We start from the raw sequence: 19,670 nt of genomic DNA on the forward strand, positions 1-19,670 counted from the left end.
AACTTAGATCATTATCTTTTTTGAAGTTATACTTCTATACGCGCGCCCCACGTTGGAAATTTGTATGGGAGTGAATCTGTGAAATCATTACATATGTAAGATAATGAGTAAGAGAGAGACAGAAGATATATTTTCTCTCTCTTCCTCTCTCGAATATAAAAATGTTCCTTTTGTATATATATTTTATATTATATATATTTTATATATACATATAATATATATATAATAAAATATTTATTAATATTACTATTTATGTAATATGTTTTGTATTATTTATTAAATGTTCATAATTATATTAGTCTTTTGTATTTCAAAATAATAATCTCAATAAATCACTCTATGACCCAGAACTGTCAATTTTGAAATACGTTTGTGTCATGTCCTCGGTAGTATAGTAGTCAGTATCCCCGCCTGTCACGCGGGAGACCGAGGTTCGATTCACAGTCGGGGGAGACTTTTTTAATAATATTATTACATGGTAAATTAAAAATATGCGTAAGTAGAAAAGTTATGTATATTACACTCGCGATCATAAAATCCGGGTCACCTTGAAAATAGCCGGTATTTCATTTTTAACGAGCTTTATCGTAAATAATAATAACACAAATACAAACTAATGCATGTTTCTGAGAATTGTTGTCAGCTTAGCGGTTTCCTTTATAACAAAGAATTCTAATAGTGCCGATTTCGCGGAAAAGTGCACACTTCTCAAAATGAACGGTACCTGTAACTGCCGCTTGTTTTAAATGTCTCATTTGTGCTTCGACTTTCTGTTCAAACGCAACAAACAAACGTTTATTACTGCCGCCATTAGTGTTTATTAGTGCCATTATTAGTGTTTATTATTGTTTATTTTTTGCCAAAAATGACTTGACTGTTGTTGAAACGGCACGCATTGTTGCGCTTATGGAAGACGGTCACACTCAACGGCAAGTCGCAAGAACTGTTGGCGTAAGCCTTTCTACGGTTCAACGAGTGCTTCAAAGCTTTCAGGAGACGAGTTTGCTAACCAGACGATCGGACTCTGGACGAAGAAGAACGACCACGGCACGAGATGACCGTTTTCTTGTGTTTCAGGCTTTACGAAACCGGACCTCAACTGCGGTTATGCATCGAAATTGCCTACAGGAAATACGAAATTGCAATGTTAGCGTTGCAACAGTCAGGAAAAGACTTCGTTCTTATGGACTATCTTCTCGGGTAATGGCTACAGGACCACCACTTGCCCGGGCGGACCGAGTTGCACGACTAGCTTTTGCTCGATAATACGCACATTGGGGAATTAATGATTGAAGCAAAGTGTTATTCTCAGATGAATCCCGTTTCTGTCTAACTGGATCCAATGGACGTGTAAGATTTTGGAGGAGAACTTGTGAACGATTTTCACAGGCTTGCATTGCTCCAAGAATGCCATTTGATAAAGGCTCGGTCATGGCTTGGGGAGGTGTATCTTCCGACTTCCGCACAGAATTACCCTTCATCGAAAATGGGTCCTTAACTGCCCGAAGGAACATTACGGAGATTCTGGAAGAACATGTTATGCCCACCATAGCAGAGCTTGAAAAAGACGCCGTTTTTATGCAGGACAACGCGCGACCGCACGTTGCCAGGATCAGTATGCAATACTTGGACGAGGTTATAATTACGATGTTACCCTGGCCAGCTAGGTCTCCGGACCTGAATCCCATCAAACATCTCTGGGACGATTTGAAAAAACGTATTCAAACCCATACACCTCCTCCTAACAACGCACAGGAGCTTAAGGATCTGTTAGTGTGAGAGTGGAATAACATACCTCAACATGTAATCCGGAGAAAAATTGAGAATATGCCCCGTCGTCTGCAAGAGGTTATTAGAGCAAGGAGAGGCAATACACGATATTAGTCATTGAAATTCCACTGATGTTTTACCACGTTCTGTATTTTTCATTTTTTCTTTCGTATGACTGTTTCAACAATTTGGTTTGTTTTCTGCTTTTTCAATAAAAACAATAAAAAACCGTTTTTTTTTTCAAAACAAACATTGATGACAAATAAAAAATACATTAGCTTAAAAAAAGGTTATTACTGCACCAGATGCAAAAATATTCAAGAAACTTGAAATTTTCAAGGTGACCCGGATTTTATGATCGCGAGTGTATTATCATTTTTAAATACTTATGAATATTGCATTTTAATTTGTATTGTATTATTATATTGAATTATGTTGCAGTGTATTGTATTCTATTTTTATATTAATAACAAAATAAACAATGAATTTTACTCCAGTGTATGTGTAAAAAAATTTTTGCATTCAACTCCTTTCATACATATATGAAAATAAAAGTATACATTTTCATCAAAATATTGATTCAATCCTTCATTTACTATACTCCTATTACAGGTCAAATGTTGTTTATTAATTGTTAGTAAGTTATTATTAATTATGTTTCTCTTTCTGCTATGTCTTACCTATAGCATTACATATGTAATGATTGTGCAGATTGACTCCCAAATAAATTTGTAACGGCGAATGCGCGTATAGAAGTGTAACTTCTACCGGCAGTCCCACTGGACTGCCACACCCGTTTTTTTTATTGTTAACGAACGTGCTCAAAGATATTTTAAATTTTAACATGCATTTTATTGGATGTACATATACATCAGCAATAATGTTATTTTAATGTTCAATTTTATTTATGTGTGTAATCTTTTAATTTCTTTACTCCTGATGAAGCTATTAAATAAATGGCGAAATATTGAGCTTTAGAAAAAACAAAGATTTTTATTTAATATAGACCACATACCTGATATTTCCAACATACTTATAATACTTATAAATTGTTTTTTGGTCGAAATAATCACGTTAAATTATATATATATATATATATATATATATATATATATATATATATATATATATATATATAATGCTATAAAGACGATTTTCTTCTACAATGTGATAAATGAACTCTAAAAATTCTTCAACTTCTTCATAACAGTCACTTCCAACTATTGTTATTAGAAAAACAAAAAAATATTGTATTGGAAGTGAATTGGAAAAAATTATTATTCAAATATAAACAAACAAAGTTAGGTTAGAATCGACGTTTGAGGTTGTGCGATACTGATTACTGGATTAATGCAAAGCCGAGATAATCAACCAATAAAGATGTATTTGGTGTCTTTTCTGGTAACTTTCTTAGGTGTGAATCTGTCTTTTTAGTTTACTTCACCTAATTAAAAAACAAACCATTAGTATGACATAAAAATATTACTGTCTTGTATAAAGGAGAGAAATATACCAATAATATTTAAAATAACTGCGTCTCGTGAAATTTACTTTTCGAGGCAGAAACACCACTTCGGATAAGAATAAGCGCTCTCAGCATCCATCATCATTACTGCATAGAAACTAACGTAAATCGAAGACATCTGCGGGCAAAAAAATAAGTGGTGATTTAATGAATGGTCACGGCATCCACGATACATCAAGGAAAATCTCTAGCGCGTCGTATTGAGAAGAAACATGTATTCAGTTTTGTGATTAGTTCGACAAAAAACTTCCTTTGGTATCGCTCTTCGGAATAAAACATCGATTTTCAAAGTATTATTCGCGCTGTACTACATTCAAAGGAAACAACCGACGAATATAAAGTATATATTTTTTAATTTTTTTTTTGTGAGAGCTTAGCAAAAACAACTAGTTATGAAGATTGTGTACACCTGAAAAACAATCATAGAAATAGTTACAACGGCTTGAATGCTTTCGATGTTAAATGAGTATCGAAATAGTAAAAAATATATGTATAACTTGGCCACTAAATAAAGCGCATCTGCGTAAATTTTCTTTTTATTTAAATTAACGTGCATGTGACATCTATGGTCATTAGCACGAGTTACGATTTACATCGTAATATATAAATTATAAAATAATGTAGTTAACATTTAACATAAAGAAACAATAATAAAAACTTGTAACATAACATTTGTATTTTGTTGAGTAGTTGACTATTCTCGAGGAATTTGATAACCTTGTTGATTTGGTCTGTCCTGTTTAGGACTTCTGTGAAGTTAGTACTGATATTGAGCTATTGGCGTTTTTTTTTCATAAAAAGGCCATTCGATAAGTATATGCCTGATTTGGAGAGTCATATTGCAGTGCTGACATTTTGGAGGAGACCCGTGTCGTCAAAATAGCATTGCTAAGCTTTGTGTCCTCCAATTTTTAAAAAACTGACAGGACCCTGGTCTACCTGGCCTTTCGGCTATACGACCGTTAACGAATCCAGTGCCCCTACGAGTCCGACACCAAAATGAAGGTGCCACGCCACGTACTCCAGGCACGTTTCGTGGGGCTCCAAATTCCCCGTAGTACCTGTGTTGTGATTACCTCACCTACCCGTTATCCCCTCCCACAGGCGGATAGGTGACGCAGGCAGAGGTAGAGGCGTTTGTGTGACTAATTATTAGACTTCGGCAAATATGCATATTGCATATTTTGCATATTGTGCATATTTTATGCAAATATTTCATATTTTGGCATATTTGTATAAAAGTTTGCATAAAGTGCATAAAATTTCAGATTTTTATACTGTATTTGAAAATTTTTAAACATACCAATTTATTTCAATTCTTGTATAAAATTTTGTAGTCATTTTAATCAAGAAATGATCTAAGTACCGTAATCTCTACAGGTACAAAACATTTACAATTTCAAAGAAGATCAATTTAAGTAGCCCTCAACATTCTTAGAAAGTCTCGGTCACTGAGGCATTCAGTTATTGGATAATCGCTAAGGGTTCGCTCATTTGCATTTTATGATCTAATCCCCAAATCTATGTACAATTTATTGTATCTTAACAGCAGGTAAACGGCTAATAGTTTTGTTCCTAATTTAGAGATTTTCCAAAATCTCCCAGTTTATTGAATTAGGTTTTCTAATTTGATGCTCAGATTTGTAAATCATTTTTGTTTTGATATTCAAAGCGTAAACACTCGTTGTGCGTAACAAAAAGGAAGATTGTGATTTTATAATGCCTAAAACAACCAGTGCTTCAACTTGGATTAAACCTTATAAAGAGCTGTCTATGGATATGGGAAAAATCTACTGTTCAGTCTGTGGCAAAATTGTAAGTATCTAATATTTTTTATTAAATATCTAATATTTCATACATACAGGGTGTTTCCAAATGACACTTACAACGTTTGACTGTAGATACTTCTTGAAAAATTGAACAAAACGATATAGTTAATGAGGGGTCAAACTTATTTACTTTTCGAGATACAGGGTGTTAAAATTAAAAAGAATTAAATTCTTTTAGTTAATAACAACAATAACTTTAAAACCAATAAACGTATTTACTTGAAATTTAGTACTCGTAGGTTGTTTTTAAATGAAAAATAGCTTCCTTTAGTGAGAAAAAATTGTCCATGGTACAATACAATGGTGTGTATTTAGAAAAATTTTTCACCTTTACTTTTTTTTATGAAGTCAGCTATTCTAAAACACAATTATTTTTATTGTAATTAAATTAACAAAAAAAAAACTTTTGTTGAATTTTAAAATAAGTTATATGATGCACTAATGGTTAGTAACAAAAACTAATTTGTGGATTAATACTGCATTTAAAACACTTATCGAGTGTTTTTTTTCCAAACCAGTTATTTGATTAACCAAAAACACCTTGTATATTTTTATATTTTAAAGGTTGGGTTAAAATAAAGGTTTTTATTTTTATTTATAGATAGCATGCGAGAAGAAATTTCAGATAGACCAACATGTGAGAACTGCTTCACACATTGCAAAAAAAGGAAAAATAGGAGGAAAACATCAAACTTCAATGGCTAAATGTTTCCAATCTACTTCAAAAAAATTAGATGAGCAAGAAACTTTTAATGAAGACTTGTGTCGCGCATTAGTGTCTGCAAACATACCGCTTTCAAAATTAGCAAATGTAAATTTTAGTTCGTTTCTAAAAAAATATTGCAAACTTAATGTTCCAAGTGATCGGTCTCTAAGAAGAAATAATGTGAACGGGCTATACTCGTCGGTGTTAATTAATATTAAGGAAGAAATTGCAGATAATTATTTTTACATATCTGTAGACGAAACCACTGATTCCTCAGGAAAGTATATTGCTCATTTATTGATTGGTGTTCTTAAAGAAGATACCTTACCAAAATCTCATCTTATTTCATGCCAGCAACTTGAGAAAACAAATGCTTTAACAATTTCGCGTTTTATACAAGAAACATTAGCAACTTTTTTTCTTCCGACAACTATTCCTTCTAATAAATTACTGCTTATTTTATCGGATGCTGCTCCTTATATGGTGAAAGGAGGACAAAATTTAAAAATATTTTTCACAGATTTAATACATGTTACTTGTGTAGCGCATGGATTAAACAGAGTTGCAGAGGAAATACGAAAAAAGTTTCCTCTTGTAAATACCATGATATCCAGTGTCAAAAAAGTATTTCTTAAATCTCCTATAAGAATTCAACTTTATAAAGAAATGCTACCTAACATTTCTCTTCCACCACAACCTATTTTAACGCGATGGGGAATATGGTTAGAAGCAGCTAATTTTTATGCAGATCATTTTGTTAAAATAAAGAACATAATTGATACGTTAACAGATGAAAGTTCCCAATCTCTTTTGGATTCTAAACAAACTTTTCAGAGTAACTTGCTTCAACAAGAACTTTCATTTATAAAATCAAATTTTAGTTTTGTTCAAAAAACAATTACTTAGTTAGAATCACCAAAACTGTCATTGTTCGAAAGTACAGCATTAATAAAAGAATTTGCGTCATGTTGTCGGAACGTTAGAGGTAATATTGGAAAAGATATTTTAAAAAAATTTGAAGCTACTATGGAAAAAAATAAAGGTTACCATATTCTTTCTGAAGTAGTCAGTGTTCTAGCTGGAAATATTTCGGAAACAATTAATTTAAAACCAAATGTTTTGGTTAGTTTGAAAAATGCTCCCGTTACATCAGTTGATGTTGAACGAAGTTTTTCCATATATGTACTCAGACAGAAGCCACAAGTTTTTGTTAGAAAATTTTGAACACCACTTGGTCATTTATTGTTATCATAATTCTAAATAAGTTTATTCATACTTAAAAATGATGTAGTTACTTAAAATAAATATAAATCTTAATGAATAGTAGGAAATATTTAGTTATGTACACTTTTTTTTTTAAATAAAATTGTTACTATTTTACGATTTTTTTATTTATTTGTATGCATATTTTGTAAAATATTTGCATATTATCGGGTAAACACGTGCATATTTATGCGCATATTTTCTACATTTTTATTTGCATATTTGCCGAAGTCTACTAATTATTATGCCAAGATAATTGCAGTTTTCAACTTGTTCTAGATCTGATCTCGAAGCTTTCGAAATGTGGTGTTATGTGATGATCGCCAACATCCGGAACGGATAGGCACTTTAAGAATAAGAAGAATTTGTTCTAAAGTTTTACCGTTAATTATTGTCAGGCATTCATCATTATTTTGGGTTTTTGATATCCTCATAAATTTAGTTTTCTTGATGTTTATTGATAATCCATATTCTTCTCCACACTCAACTATCTTGTTCATTAGTTTTTGGAGGTCTTGGAGGTTGTCTGCTATTATGATAGTATCGTCTGCATGTCTATTGTTGTTAATTGGCGTTCCAGTGATCTTTATGCCTGCTGTTTCTCCCTCAAGAGCTCTTTACATAATTTCTTCAGAGTATGCATTGAATAGTAGTGGTAACAATACACAACTCTCTCGCACTCCTGTTTTAATTTCGAACTCTTCTGATGTGTGTTCATTAAAGCGTATGTGTATCTGTTGTTTATAATATAGATTTGTTATAATTCGAATGTCATTGTATTGTAATTGTTTTGCTTTGGGGTCGTCCATTAGCTCTTTGTGGCGGAGTTTATCGAAAGAATGTTGCAATCTATGAAACAGACGTACATATCTTGGTTCACATTCAAGCATCTTTGGATTACTACGTTGAATGCAAAAAGAGCTTTAAGGGTACCTACGCCTCTACGGAATCCAAATTGGGTTTCTTCAACATCCATATCAAGTATTTGGTAAATGCGTTTATGGATGATCTTAAAAACATTTTAAGTATGTGAGACATCTGGTTTATGGTGCGGTGGTCGGTGGATTCTCTAGCATTTTTCTTTTTTGGAAGACAAATAAATAATGTTGAGGTCAACCATTCATTGGGTATGTCACCCGACTGATAAATTTCATTAAAGAGCTTTAAGAGGACATCCATGTACTCATGTTCTATTATTTTTCTCTTTCTGGTATTCTTTAGTGCATACAATATATTTTCCTTTATAATTTCTGTACTTGTTTCTCTTTCTTCGAAAGATATGTCTTGTAGGTTTCCTCTTTCGCCGTCGAAGAGCTCTTCCATATATTCTTTTCATTGTTTTAGCTTTTCGTCAGTCGTTATCATACTATTTCCATTTTTATCTAAAAGAGTTGTGGTGTGGTTTCTTTTTTGCAGCCCTGCTATTTCTTTAACCTTTTTATGTATGTAGGTTAAATTGGTCGTATTTATTCTGAAGATCTCCTATCTCTTTACATTTTTCCTCATAGTAAGTTTGTTTTGTCTCTCTTATCATTTTTCTGATTTCATTGTTAATGATTTTTTAATTGTGACTGTCTTTGTTCTTGTCTTGTCTTCTTTGGTCCATTCTGCCGAGTATTTCGTCGGTCATCCAGTTGTCTCTCTTTCTTATCGGTTCTTTTAATATTATGTTGCATGGAACGAGGAGGCAGTTTTTTAATATTTTTCATTGTTGGTTTATCTCGTAGGTGTTAGTATCCAATTTATCAAAGTTTTTGTATATTTGCTGTTGGAGTTTGTTTTTTTAAATATCAGCTTATTTCAGTTTTCTAACATCTAATTTTGAAATTCATTAGAGTTTTCTAATACGTTAAAGCTTAAGCGTAACATTAGCGATTAGTGAAATATGGTCTGATGTGATATCTGCTCCTGGATATGTTTTAACTGATTTGATGGTTTTACGATATCCCTTTTTAATCCTTATGTAATCGTTTTGGTTTCTTAATACTTTTTCCGGTTTATCTGCTGGTGAACGCTATGCATATAACCGTCTCATAGGTAATTTAAAGAACGTGTTTGTGATTATTAGACTTTGTTCTCGGCAAAATTGTATTAGACGATCTCCTCTATCGTTACGTTTCCCTAGTCCTTGATCTCCCATTATTGTTCCAGCTCTTTCCTTGCCGACTTTTGCATTGAAATCGCCCATAACTACCGTGATTTCCCTATTCTTTGTCATTTTCAGTGCATCTTCAATTTGTGGGTAGAATATTACTTGCTACTTCATCTTCTGTTGCATCCGTCGTTGGCGCATATCTTTGGTTCAAATTTAGTTTTGTGTGCGATGTCTTTATTTGCAGTATCATCACTCTTTCTGAGATTGGGACTAAACCCTCTATTGACTTGTTGATCTCTGTATCGACAATAATTGCTACTCCACGTCTATGCTGGCTGTCAATGTTTTCCGAGTAATATAATGTACCGGTTTCTGTCGAAAGGTATCCTGAGTTAGGCCACCATGTTTCGCTTACACCTAATATATTTATATTCATTCTTCTCATTTTTTGAAGGATGTTATGCATTATACCAAGTTAATACATGCTTTTGACATTCCACTTACCTATTTTTGCTTTTGATAATTTTTATTTATCTTGTTTCGATGTTTGACAAGGGTTTCGCCTGTTAACGACCTGGGAGTCCTTGTCTGTTCTTCCCCTGCTGAATCTTGGACTCCGATTCCCATGATCAGTTTCTTTTGACGTACTGAAAAAAGTATATATATATTTAACTAATAATAACTAGAGCGGATAAAATGGCCGCAAATGCAACAAAAAGAAAGACAGAGTTCGTCGAAGGCTAGAGCAAAAAGGTTCTATGTGGGTAGCAAAAACAATATGTTTTTTTTAAACGCGTTTTTCGCGAAATAATTTTTTTTAAGTCGGTGTTACTGTATCTCAAAAACTACTTGACTCATAATTCTCAAATTTTGCACACTTTTTTTATAGGTGTTTGTTTGTTTTTATAATGTTAATTTTACAACATCAAATTGATCAAATTTTAACAAAAAATTTTCAAAAATTAAATGAATTGGTCTTTTTACTTATAAAATTTGATGTATTCTTCTATTACTACAATCCTTAACAAGTTGTATTAACCACCGCTTGTGGAATAACAATAGGCAATAAATATTCAAGACATCACCAAAATTTCGTGCAATATTGTCTGGTGGCACTAACACTAATTAGAATCGATTTCAACAATGTTCTACATATTGTAAGACACGATATGCATTACATGCCAATGGGTTAGGTGTGTGGACATCTTTGAGATATAAATACCCATCAATTTTTATTTTCTGACACAGTCCACTCGACTAGCAATTACCTAAGACAACTAAGTAAAATGGCTTCACAAAAAATGGTAAGTTTTTGGTTTTTGGATTTTACTTTTGAGTTTTGTTTTGAGTTTTAAGATTTTTGTGTTAGTTTTTTTTTTAATATGTAGTAATAATTCACATAAATTAGATATCACTTGTTATCATCACTGGCTTGACAACTCTTTTTGGGTCTTGGCATGTTCCAGGATTCTTCTAAATTCTGATATGTTTTGTGTTTTCTTCTATATTTTCCATTTTTAAGGTTGTTGTAACATTTTCTATTTGTTCCATATATCTGAGCTTCACTTTTTCTCTTATTCTTTTTCCTATTGGTACTTGTTTGCTTATTTATTTGGTATTTCGCTTTCTTCCATTTTTTTCCACATGTTCCGTCTAATACAGCGGTCATAGTTTAATAAATTTTTTGATATCTGGATGCTGGTATATTTTTTATACCTGAAAGTTGTATTTTCTTTGACAAACTCCATTTTCTTGTATATTTGTACACGTGTCGCAATATTTTCTCTCAAAAACGCTTCTAATCTTCCTTCAATTTTAGAGAGTGTCCAGTTTTTTAAACAATATGTGAGAACCGGTCTTATTAAGGTTTTATATAAATGGTCTCTTGTTTTTCTTGCGAGGTTAACTTATTTCTTCATTTTACGTTTTGCAATTTAATCTTGATCATAGATACTTAAAGTTACTATTTTCCATAATAATTTTAAAATTTAAAGTTGTACTTTCTTCTTAGAAGTAGTAACTTTATGTTTAAAAATCCAGATACACTATATTTTATCCTACAAAGCGTCAAACTTCTTTCTATTATAAAGAAATTTTACAATTTTCACAGACTCCACTACAGAATATCGCGAGGTACTTCATCATATCAACATCAACATTATCAGCGTATTCTACCTATTATGGTACAGTCTTCCTTACATAGTCGTTCTTTATTTCTGCCCACATTTATCTAATATTCGCTTCTGTGTGACATGTTATACTTGGTTGTTTCTTTATGACATAGTCTCATCTTAAGTTTGGACGTCGTCTCGATATCTTGACGCTTCTTAGATACCACATTTTAATTCTAGCGGACCATTGGAACATATATTATCAATTCTTCTCTGGAAATATCATTTTTAAGATTTAACTCTGTAGATTACATCAGTGACCTGAGTTTTCTGTCTGATCCATTCTATTTTTTTGCGAACTCTCTTTGGTATGCCTAACATGCATCGTTTCATTGACTTTAGTGACTTTAAGTTTCGCTATTATATTTTTTTAGAGAACACGTTTTGCAGCCATATGTCATGATGGGTAGAATACACTGATTGAATGCTTTTTTATTTAGGTGGAGTGGTATTATGCATTTGAATATTACAGTATTTTTACCAAAAGATGCTCAAGCCAATTTCAGTCTTCTGTTGATTTCTGGGAATAGGGAGCCAGATTTATGTATTAATAGTTACAGGTATACATACTCGTCTACTGTCTCAAATGCAGTGTTGTACATCTTGTTAATACATCTTTTACATTCACTAGCCCATTGTACGTTGTTTTTGTTTTTGCCAAATTCATTTTTAGGCCAACTTTATTGCTAGCTGCATTTAGATCGCTTATAAGTTCTTCAGGTTTATTAGCATTAGCAATCAGAGTGATTTAATCTGCAAATCATAGATGACTGAGATCTTCTCTATCAACGGATAGGCCTTTGTTCTAACAGTTAATTTTGCTGAATATATTTTCTAAAGTGCAGTGAAGAGTTTTGGGGTTACTGTGCCTCTATATCTGACATGTCGTCCTATAGCAGTGGAAAATTCTGAAGTGTTTTTATAAATTTTTACTCCTGTTTTTGCTTTTCTATATATATATTTGCTAGGCTCTATGTCGGGTTTGTTAATGGTTTTGTTGGTTAAAGATTTAGTAGCTTATTAGTTGTCGAAGCATGTGTATATGATCAAAAGTACTGATTTTACTTCTTAAGTTAGGTTACTCTGTTGGCTGTGCAGCATCCAATGCGTTTGTTAATTTGTTGTTAGTGATCTTTGTAAATGTCTTGTATATAATTGGTAGTAGACTTATAGGTCTGTAGTTTTTGATATCCTCTTTGCTACCTTTCTTATGAATGAGAATTATGTTTTCTGTTATCTACCATCCACCCATTAGTTCTAAACTCAGTAAACATTTAAACACAATCCAGCAATTCATCAGAATTCACTTTCTCCCACTTTACCTAAACCTTTAATCAACCATTGCTCCCCCCTCTCTTAGTCAACAACTTAGTACACCATACTCACAAATAAAATTTCAGGCTTTTATGTATCGAATTTAATATAACCAAAATATATTTTGTTCAGGGTGCTAGATGCTTTAAGCATGAAGGGCCTCTATCATCTCTAATTTTGTTGATTAACTCATTCATTTCCCTTTAACCCACTCTCCTTTATTCTTTAGTCATTCCATTTACTTTTATTCCTGCCAGGTCTCTGAGGATCTCAGTCTTTCCAAAAAATTTTTAAATTTAATCACATATATTATAACTTTAATTCCTTCAGCCGGAAGATTTTCAATCCCTTTTTCTCAATCTATTGGACTCACTTATATTAAAAAAATTTTTACGATACTAGCAGTATTAAACAATTTCATCTACATACGAAGTCTTACATTAGCTACAAATATATACTATTTATTTTTCCTTGTCCTAGATGTAAGCAACATAAAAGGACATTTCCATATATTTCAGCTAATTCTTCACAAATTACACCTTTTAGACCACACTCCATACGATAAAGAGTAACATAAGCTGCCTAATGCATACGTCATCCTCTTAAACATGACCTTCAACAACACCAGTAATTTACATCTTTTATATCCAATATTAAATAATTATGGAAAAATTTTCAAATCCCAACACCTGGATTGCTTTTGGCTGTAGTAATATAATGTTTAACTAACACTGTTTCATGGTTCATTGACATTTTGTTTTTGACACCGTTCATGGGTATTTCATCAATCAGTTGCCAGCCGTAGTCCGTTTGAAGAGGTTTACTCTCCGGACACTGGAACTCACTTAAGCATGGGTGTATGTTACCTGAAGTAAAATCTAATTAAAATATTAAACATCATATAATATTATCAACATCATGTACAATCTTTGGTAACATTTTTCATTTTAAAGGGTTTTTACCCAAATATTTTGGTGGCTCAGGCATGGTAACCTGTAAGTATAACCATTTTATTGTTTTTAACCTTAGTCAAAATTTTAAACCACGTTTGCTGTAATTAAATGGTTTATACTTATTTTAGGTATTTTAACCTGATGATGGAACAGTTGTTTCGAAAACGTTCGTGCTTGTAATGTTGCCCTTTTAAGGGTTTTTATAAAATAAAATATACCCACATACAAAGACTAACCTCTTATGTTTTCTGTGTTCCAGTGGTTTGGTACGAATCTTGATCTTAGGCAGTTCGTTAATATACCAGCTAAGATTTTTGCTCTGATTAGCCTATCATATATGTTCTCAAAACTAATTAAGCTGCCTAATAGTAAACATTGTACCTTTTGTTGTTAAGGTTTTCTGATAGATTTATGATCCAGCAGTTTATATATTATTGGGGACTTTTCTTGTTTTTGTACAATTATGCAAGATACTTCTTATCTATTTATTTGGCATTTGTTTTATTTTAATTTCTCTATTAAATAATTTTTTTAGTCGACTTGTTTCCATTACCTAACACTGATCACCTGATTGAACTGCTTTACTTTTGTAGTGCTAAAGCAACTATCTTCTTTAGTAATTTAGGAACCATTGTTACAGTGTCTCGAAGACTTTTTAATCACCGTAACCTGAAAAACAACTAGGATTTTTTATTTGTAATTTTATTTTCTGGCCCTTTTTTAAATAGTATAAAAACAGTATCTCCAATACTACTAGCAATATTTCTAAAAATTGTATTATGGCTGCCTTCCTTATAACAGATCAGTTTTTCTTCTTTCTTTTGTCCCAACCACACCCAAACAACTTATTTTATTAACTTAGGGACACACTTTTATTTTATGTCCTTAAAAAATAAAAAATCGCCGGTTAGATAGTCAAGCGGGTCATGCGCCTGACTCTCATTTGCCTCACTGTCGAATGGTTGAGTGGATGTGCGTTCAAGCCCTGGCTCGGTGTACAGAAAAATAAAAAAAGGCTAACGCAGCAGTTTAAAATTCTAAAACGAATCTGCGACTAAGACTAGAATATGCTGGTGTCTGATCGGCCCATAGTGGAGCAGTACGGCTGGAGATAATGTGATACTCCTCCATAGATCCCTACCGGAAGTATACATGTACCGGACACATTAACATTGAGATGAAGTCAAGAATTTATAAAGCCAGTATAAGACCAATAATGACGTATGCCTCAGAAACAGGACCCGACACAGTCACAACGCAAAGCCTACTGGAAAGGGCAGAGATGAGAGTACTGAGAAGAATTACAGGAAATACTCTGAGAGATCGAAAGAGAAGTGAGGAGTTTAGAAGAAAATGTAATGTACAGTGTATAAATGAATGGACACATAGTAGAAAAAAGAATGGAATAACCATATAAGCAGAATATAGAAGACCCGTGTCACCAATCGGCAGAAGAAGTATAGGACTTCTATAAAGTTATTAATCTGCCAATGAACAAGGAGAATTGCTTGTAAAGAGGAAGAAAAAGATGAAGAAGAAACTTTCTTTTTTTATTACATCTTTGAGCTATTTTTACTGATTGTCTATTTTGTTTTCAATATAATTATTTTTGATTCTGTTTCCTTCTCAACAAAGGCAGTTATTCCGATGACTACGTTGAGAGTGAGCCACTAAAATAATGTACTTGATGAGGTACTTTTTCGTGTTATTTAATTTTGAAGCAAAGTGAAGAAATAATGTAGGTTAAAGTTTTTAAGTGGGTCACTTTTGGCTTTAGGACATTATCCTAGCTGTAGGATAATAAAAATGTAGGTCAAATCGAGGTTTGCGTTATATTATAACCGTCAACATTTTTTTGCAATGTCGTAAATCCATATGATTCAAAAAAATATTTATAAATTCTAGTTAACAAATTTTATTGAATAAAGTAGTTGTACAAAATCCAAACAAAAAACAGATATCTATTTGGCCACATTAATCACACCGTTTATATTTCTTTAATTTGTTTTTTCTTTACTTCACACCAATCAGCCTGACAAGTACAATAATTCATTGATTAAAAACCATTTTGTGTTATATCAACACAACATCAAACTAATTATTAAAATGAAAATATATTTCAACAGATGGTTTATACAATTTGATTTGTTGTAGAAAACATACTGTAATGCATTGTCGGCTGTATGTTGCTTGTTAGATTGGGTTTTTGAATTATTTTTTATTATTTCTGACCGCTTTTTCAATTTCGAATACATGATTCGAGAGACTGGGAGGCTAATTGGTAATGACTTTGATAATAAGACGATTGTATGTGTGGGACAATGAGAACTAACAAAAAATGAATTGGTAGGTTGAGAGTTTTGACCTTGTGATTGTGTTATTGGATAATTCAATTCGATTTAATTTTAAAACTAGTACCATATAATCAGTGAATCCATTTATTTACGTTATGAATTGACTAATCATAAGAGAAACGTTTACAAAAGATTTATTTTTTTGTTATTTATTTACAAATTAGTCTTTTCCCCCTCATAAAAGCTAAAAGTGGCTCTAATGCATATTCAAAGGGATCTATATTCATCTAGTAGACGTATTTCCACTTTATCTATGTGGTGGTAAAATTACCATTTGATATTAAATATCTTTATATTTACATTTTTATATATCCCAGTCATGGTGTGATGTACTAGTTCGTATAAAGTTTAGTTCTAGTTTTAAGCTTTTTAAGTAAATTATTTTTATTTTAGTACAGCAAATAAATAAAAGTTTTTATTCTTATTTTATTTTCATTGCAGATCGTTGCTCTCTTAGTAGCAATCGCAATCTCAGGCTGTTTGGGAGGCCCTTCAGTTCCCGCAGTCCCAGCAGCCTTAGCTGCTGTACCAGCAGCGTACTCTGTACCATACGCCTCATCTTACACCGCTAGTGTAGTTAACCATGGTATCGCCGCTCCCGTCGCAGCTCCTTTGGTCGCCGCCCCTGCTCCAGTATTCGCCGCTCCTGCGAGAGTTGCAGCTCCACTTGTAGCTCCTGCGGCTGTTCCCGCTGCGTACGCCGCCCTTCCAGCAGCTTACAGCGCTCTTCCTGCTGCATACAGTGCATATCCTGCTGCTTATAGTGCTCTTCCAGCTGCATACAGTGCTCTTCCAGCTGCGTACAGCGCTCTTCCAGCTGCATACAGCGCACTGCCCGCAGCTGCTCCTTTAGTAGTCAGGAAGTAAGCGAATTAAAGGATATTTGACCAAATACAACAAACCAACTGTTATGAAAATATCTCTTGTTACGGTGGCATATAATTAATATATTAAGAAGAAACCTTGCTGCCATATCAGGGGTGAATGACCTGTCGTGTATATAGTGTATATTTGTGAAGCTTTAGGTAATGTTTAAATAAATAATTTTGTATTCATTAAAATGAAATATTATTGAAAAAAAAAACATTTTTAAAAACGGAAATAGAAAGTGTTACAGAGATCTTAGCATCACTAGTAGCTTAATGGTAAAATTCTCTACAAGAAACTAAATCATAAACTTGGTAACAAAATAAGCGAAGATTAGAGTATTGTGATATAATTCACAGATAAAAGAATAGCTCTTGAAGAAACGCTCTTTGGCTCTAAGTTATGCATCGTCTAGACAAACATTCACACTAACAAGGAATTGTAAAGCTGTGTGGTTGGTATATTTAATTAATATCAAAAATATCAAAAGGATTAAAAAATGTTTTAAAACGTTTTTAGAACTATCATTAACATCATCAGTAATACTTGAACAGGCTGGTTGGCGATAACTTTGACTTAGCCCAGACGTGGTCGATATTTTCGAGTGACTGTGTATGTTGTAGTTTAGCTAAAATAGATAATAATTGACATTATGTTGACTAGTCCTACGAATTAATTACTATTTAAATGGGAATAAGCCATTCCTACGAAGACTGTAGTAACTTATTTTTTATGTAATTGAGATAAATATAAAAATATATCTACATCGTTACCAAAATTCATTAATCTATAAAATGGACGTTTTTATAGCATTTAATAATGATCTTACAAGTAAAAGAAATCTAAGACAGAAATTGTCGTAAGTTACTTTTGAATGAGTTACTATAATTTTCGATGGAGATATTTTTAAAGTATACACTACATTTTGAAGAAGTTTCTGATCTAATTTGCAGTTTTGTATTTTAATTCAATTTTCTTCCTCTGGCTCTTCTTCGCTCTCAACTAAATCAATTTCGAGCTTGGCATTAGGAGGTACGTAAATCTTTGAACTAAAATTTTTATAAAATCCATGATCTATTGAGGGTATTTTGCTATTATTACACAGCCACAGTAATCTCTTTAGCTTTTTTCTTCAATTGGTAATGATGCATCATACAGTTTCGGTGGAAATTTGACGGTAGTGGAAGGCCGTCCTCTGCATTTTCGATTTAATTTTATGTCACAACTTTTAAAACCATCGTCGAATTCGTATTTAAATATTATATAAATTTTCCATTTCAACTTTCCAATTCTCGGTATCTGTCAGTTGGTTAAAGTTAAACAAAATTTCTTGGGACATTACCGTAACATCACAATCTCTTCCTGAAGTTTTAGCTATTCTGATTAATGTGACCCACTGTTCTGGCACACATACATCCAATTGCCTTTTCTTTGCATTTTCGATAACAGCGTGCATACTGTCACCCTCGTTCTAAGTGTGGCCTTTTTCCAGAAATCGGTGAACAATATCAATGGGAAAATGCGCAGCAGCAAAAGCAAATATCCAAAACACAAAACAATTCCTATTTCGTCTCCCACAGAGTAAAATATTATCATTTTAACACTATGTTTTGCCTTAAGATCTTTTCCAGAGGCAACTGTCAATTTCATTTGGAACTCTTTTAGCCACCTGCTCATGCCAGACATAGCAGTAACCCTGATTATTTCCTAAAGTATTTGCTTTTGTAGTAAAAATCACTTATGTTAGACAAAGTGATAGCTAAAACCTTTTGACGGTCACAGCAAGCCACACACAAGCTCTTATGCTCTTATCATTTATTGCAAGCTGTTTGTCTATGTCTTTTAAGTTTCGAATAACTTCTTTGTTTTTCATATTGGACTCATATTTTTCGAGCAATTTTGCATTTTCAGCATCTCCAGCCATATTAAAAACAGAACAAATGGTACCCTGGTCCTTTTTTTAATTTAAAGAACCCAATATTGAACTGTTCAATAAAAATAACTCTATACTGGTGTGACGTGGCAACTGTTCTGATGTTATTTGTTCACAATACTCGTTGTACAATCGGTACATTTTCTGGATATTTAACCCTTCTTCAAGGTAGATCTTTGTCGTATAATGAGAAGGTACTACATGAAACTGATTTATGTGATTTTTACGTTGTCTATAAGTTTTGGTGATAGTTTATGTGGTGTGTTAGTGTGTTTTCCACGTTTATCTTTCTGTAATAATCCACCATCTTTCAGTTTTCTTAATGCTGTAGCTTTGCAAACACGTTGTCCTTCATTGCGAATGTAGAAATAATATTTTCGAGAGTAATTTCTTCGAGGCCGTTGTTCTGCACTAATAATTACTTATTTTTTTGGCAACCTGTCACATGATGAGCAATAAAATCTCACTTTCTCGTATGATCTTTTAGTTTCCAAAATTCTTTGAAAAAAGATCTGTATGTCTCTAGCTATTATAGAAGCACATTTTAGTCTACACGTATTTGTACATGATTCACTCATCTATCTTCGTTTAATTTTAATACCTTTTCGATTTTTGCGTTCAAGTCCCAAATTTAGACCAGTTTTAGATTTTTTATCCACCCACTGACTAACATTTCTAATTCTTATTCTACTTACCCTCCCTATATTGCTTTTGTTTCTTCTCTTTCTATTTGTTGTTGCCTCAGTAATATTCTTATTAGGTTCAATTATTACTCCAGGGATGTTCTTCTCTTCTGTCGGAATATAACCTGGGTTAGTATCAGAGTCTGCATGAAATGGTTCCTTAGCGCTTTCCTTCTCAACTATTACATTTTCATTCCCATTGGCATT

General features: G+C 32.7%; 1 protein-coding gene across 1 annotated transcript; it reads left to right on the forward strand.

Moving 5' to 3' along the window:
* The first annotated feature begins 10,399 nt into the window (after positions 1 to 10,399).
* Positions 10,400 to 17,046, forward strand: LOC140439330 (uncharacterized). The gene is made up of 2 exons (XM_072529173.1): positions 10,400 to 10,492; positions 16,422 to 17,046. The coding sequence occupies exons 1-2, from the start codon at positions 10,475 to 10,477 to the stop codon at positions 16,845 to 16,847; spliced, it is 444 nt and encodes a 147-aa protein (XP_072385274.1). The 5' UTR covers positions 10,400 to 10,474; the 3' UTR covers positions 16,848 to 17,046.
* Positions 17,047 to 19,670: the final 2,624 nt, after the last annotated feature.

Source organism: Diabrotica undecimpunctata, chromosome 4, assembly GCF_040954645.1.
Source record: "Diabrotica undecimpunctata isolate CICGRU chromosome 4, icDiaUnde3, whole genome shotgun sequence".
Lineage (NCBI taxonomy): Eukaryota > Metazoa > Arthropoda > Insecta > Coleoptera > Chrysomelidae > Diabrotica > Diabrotica undecimpunctata.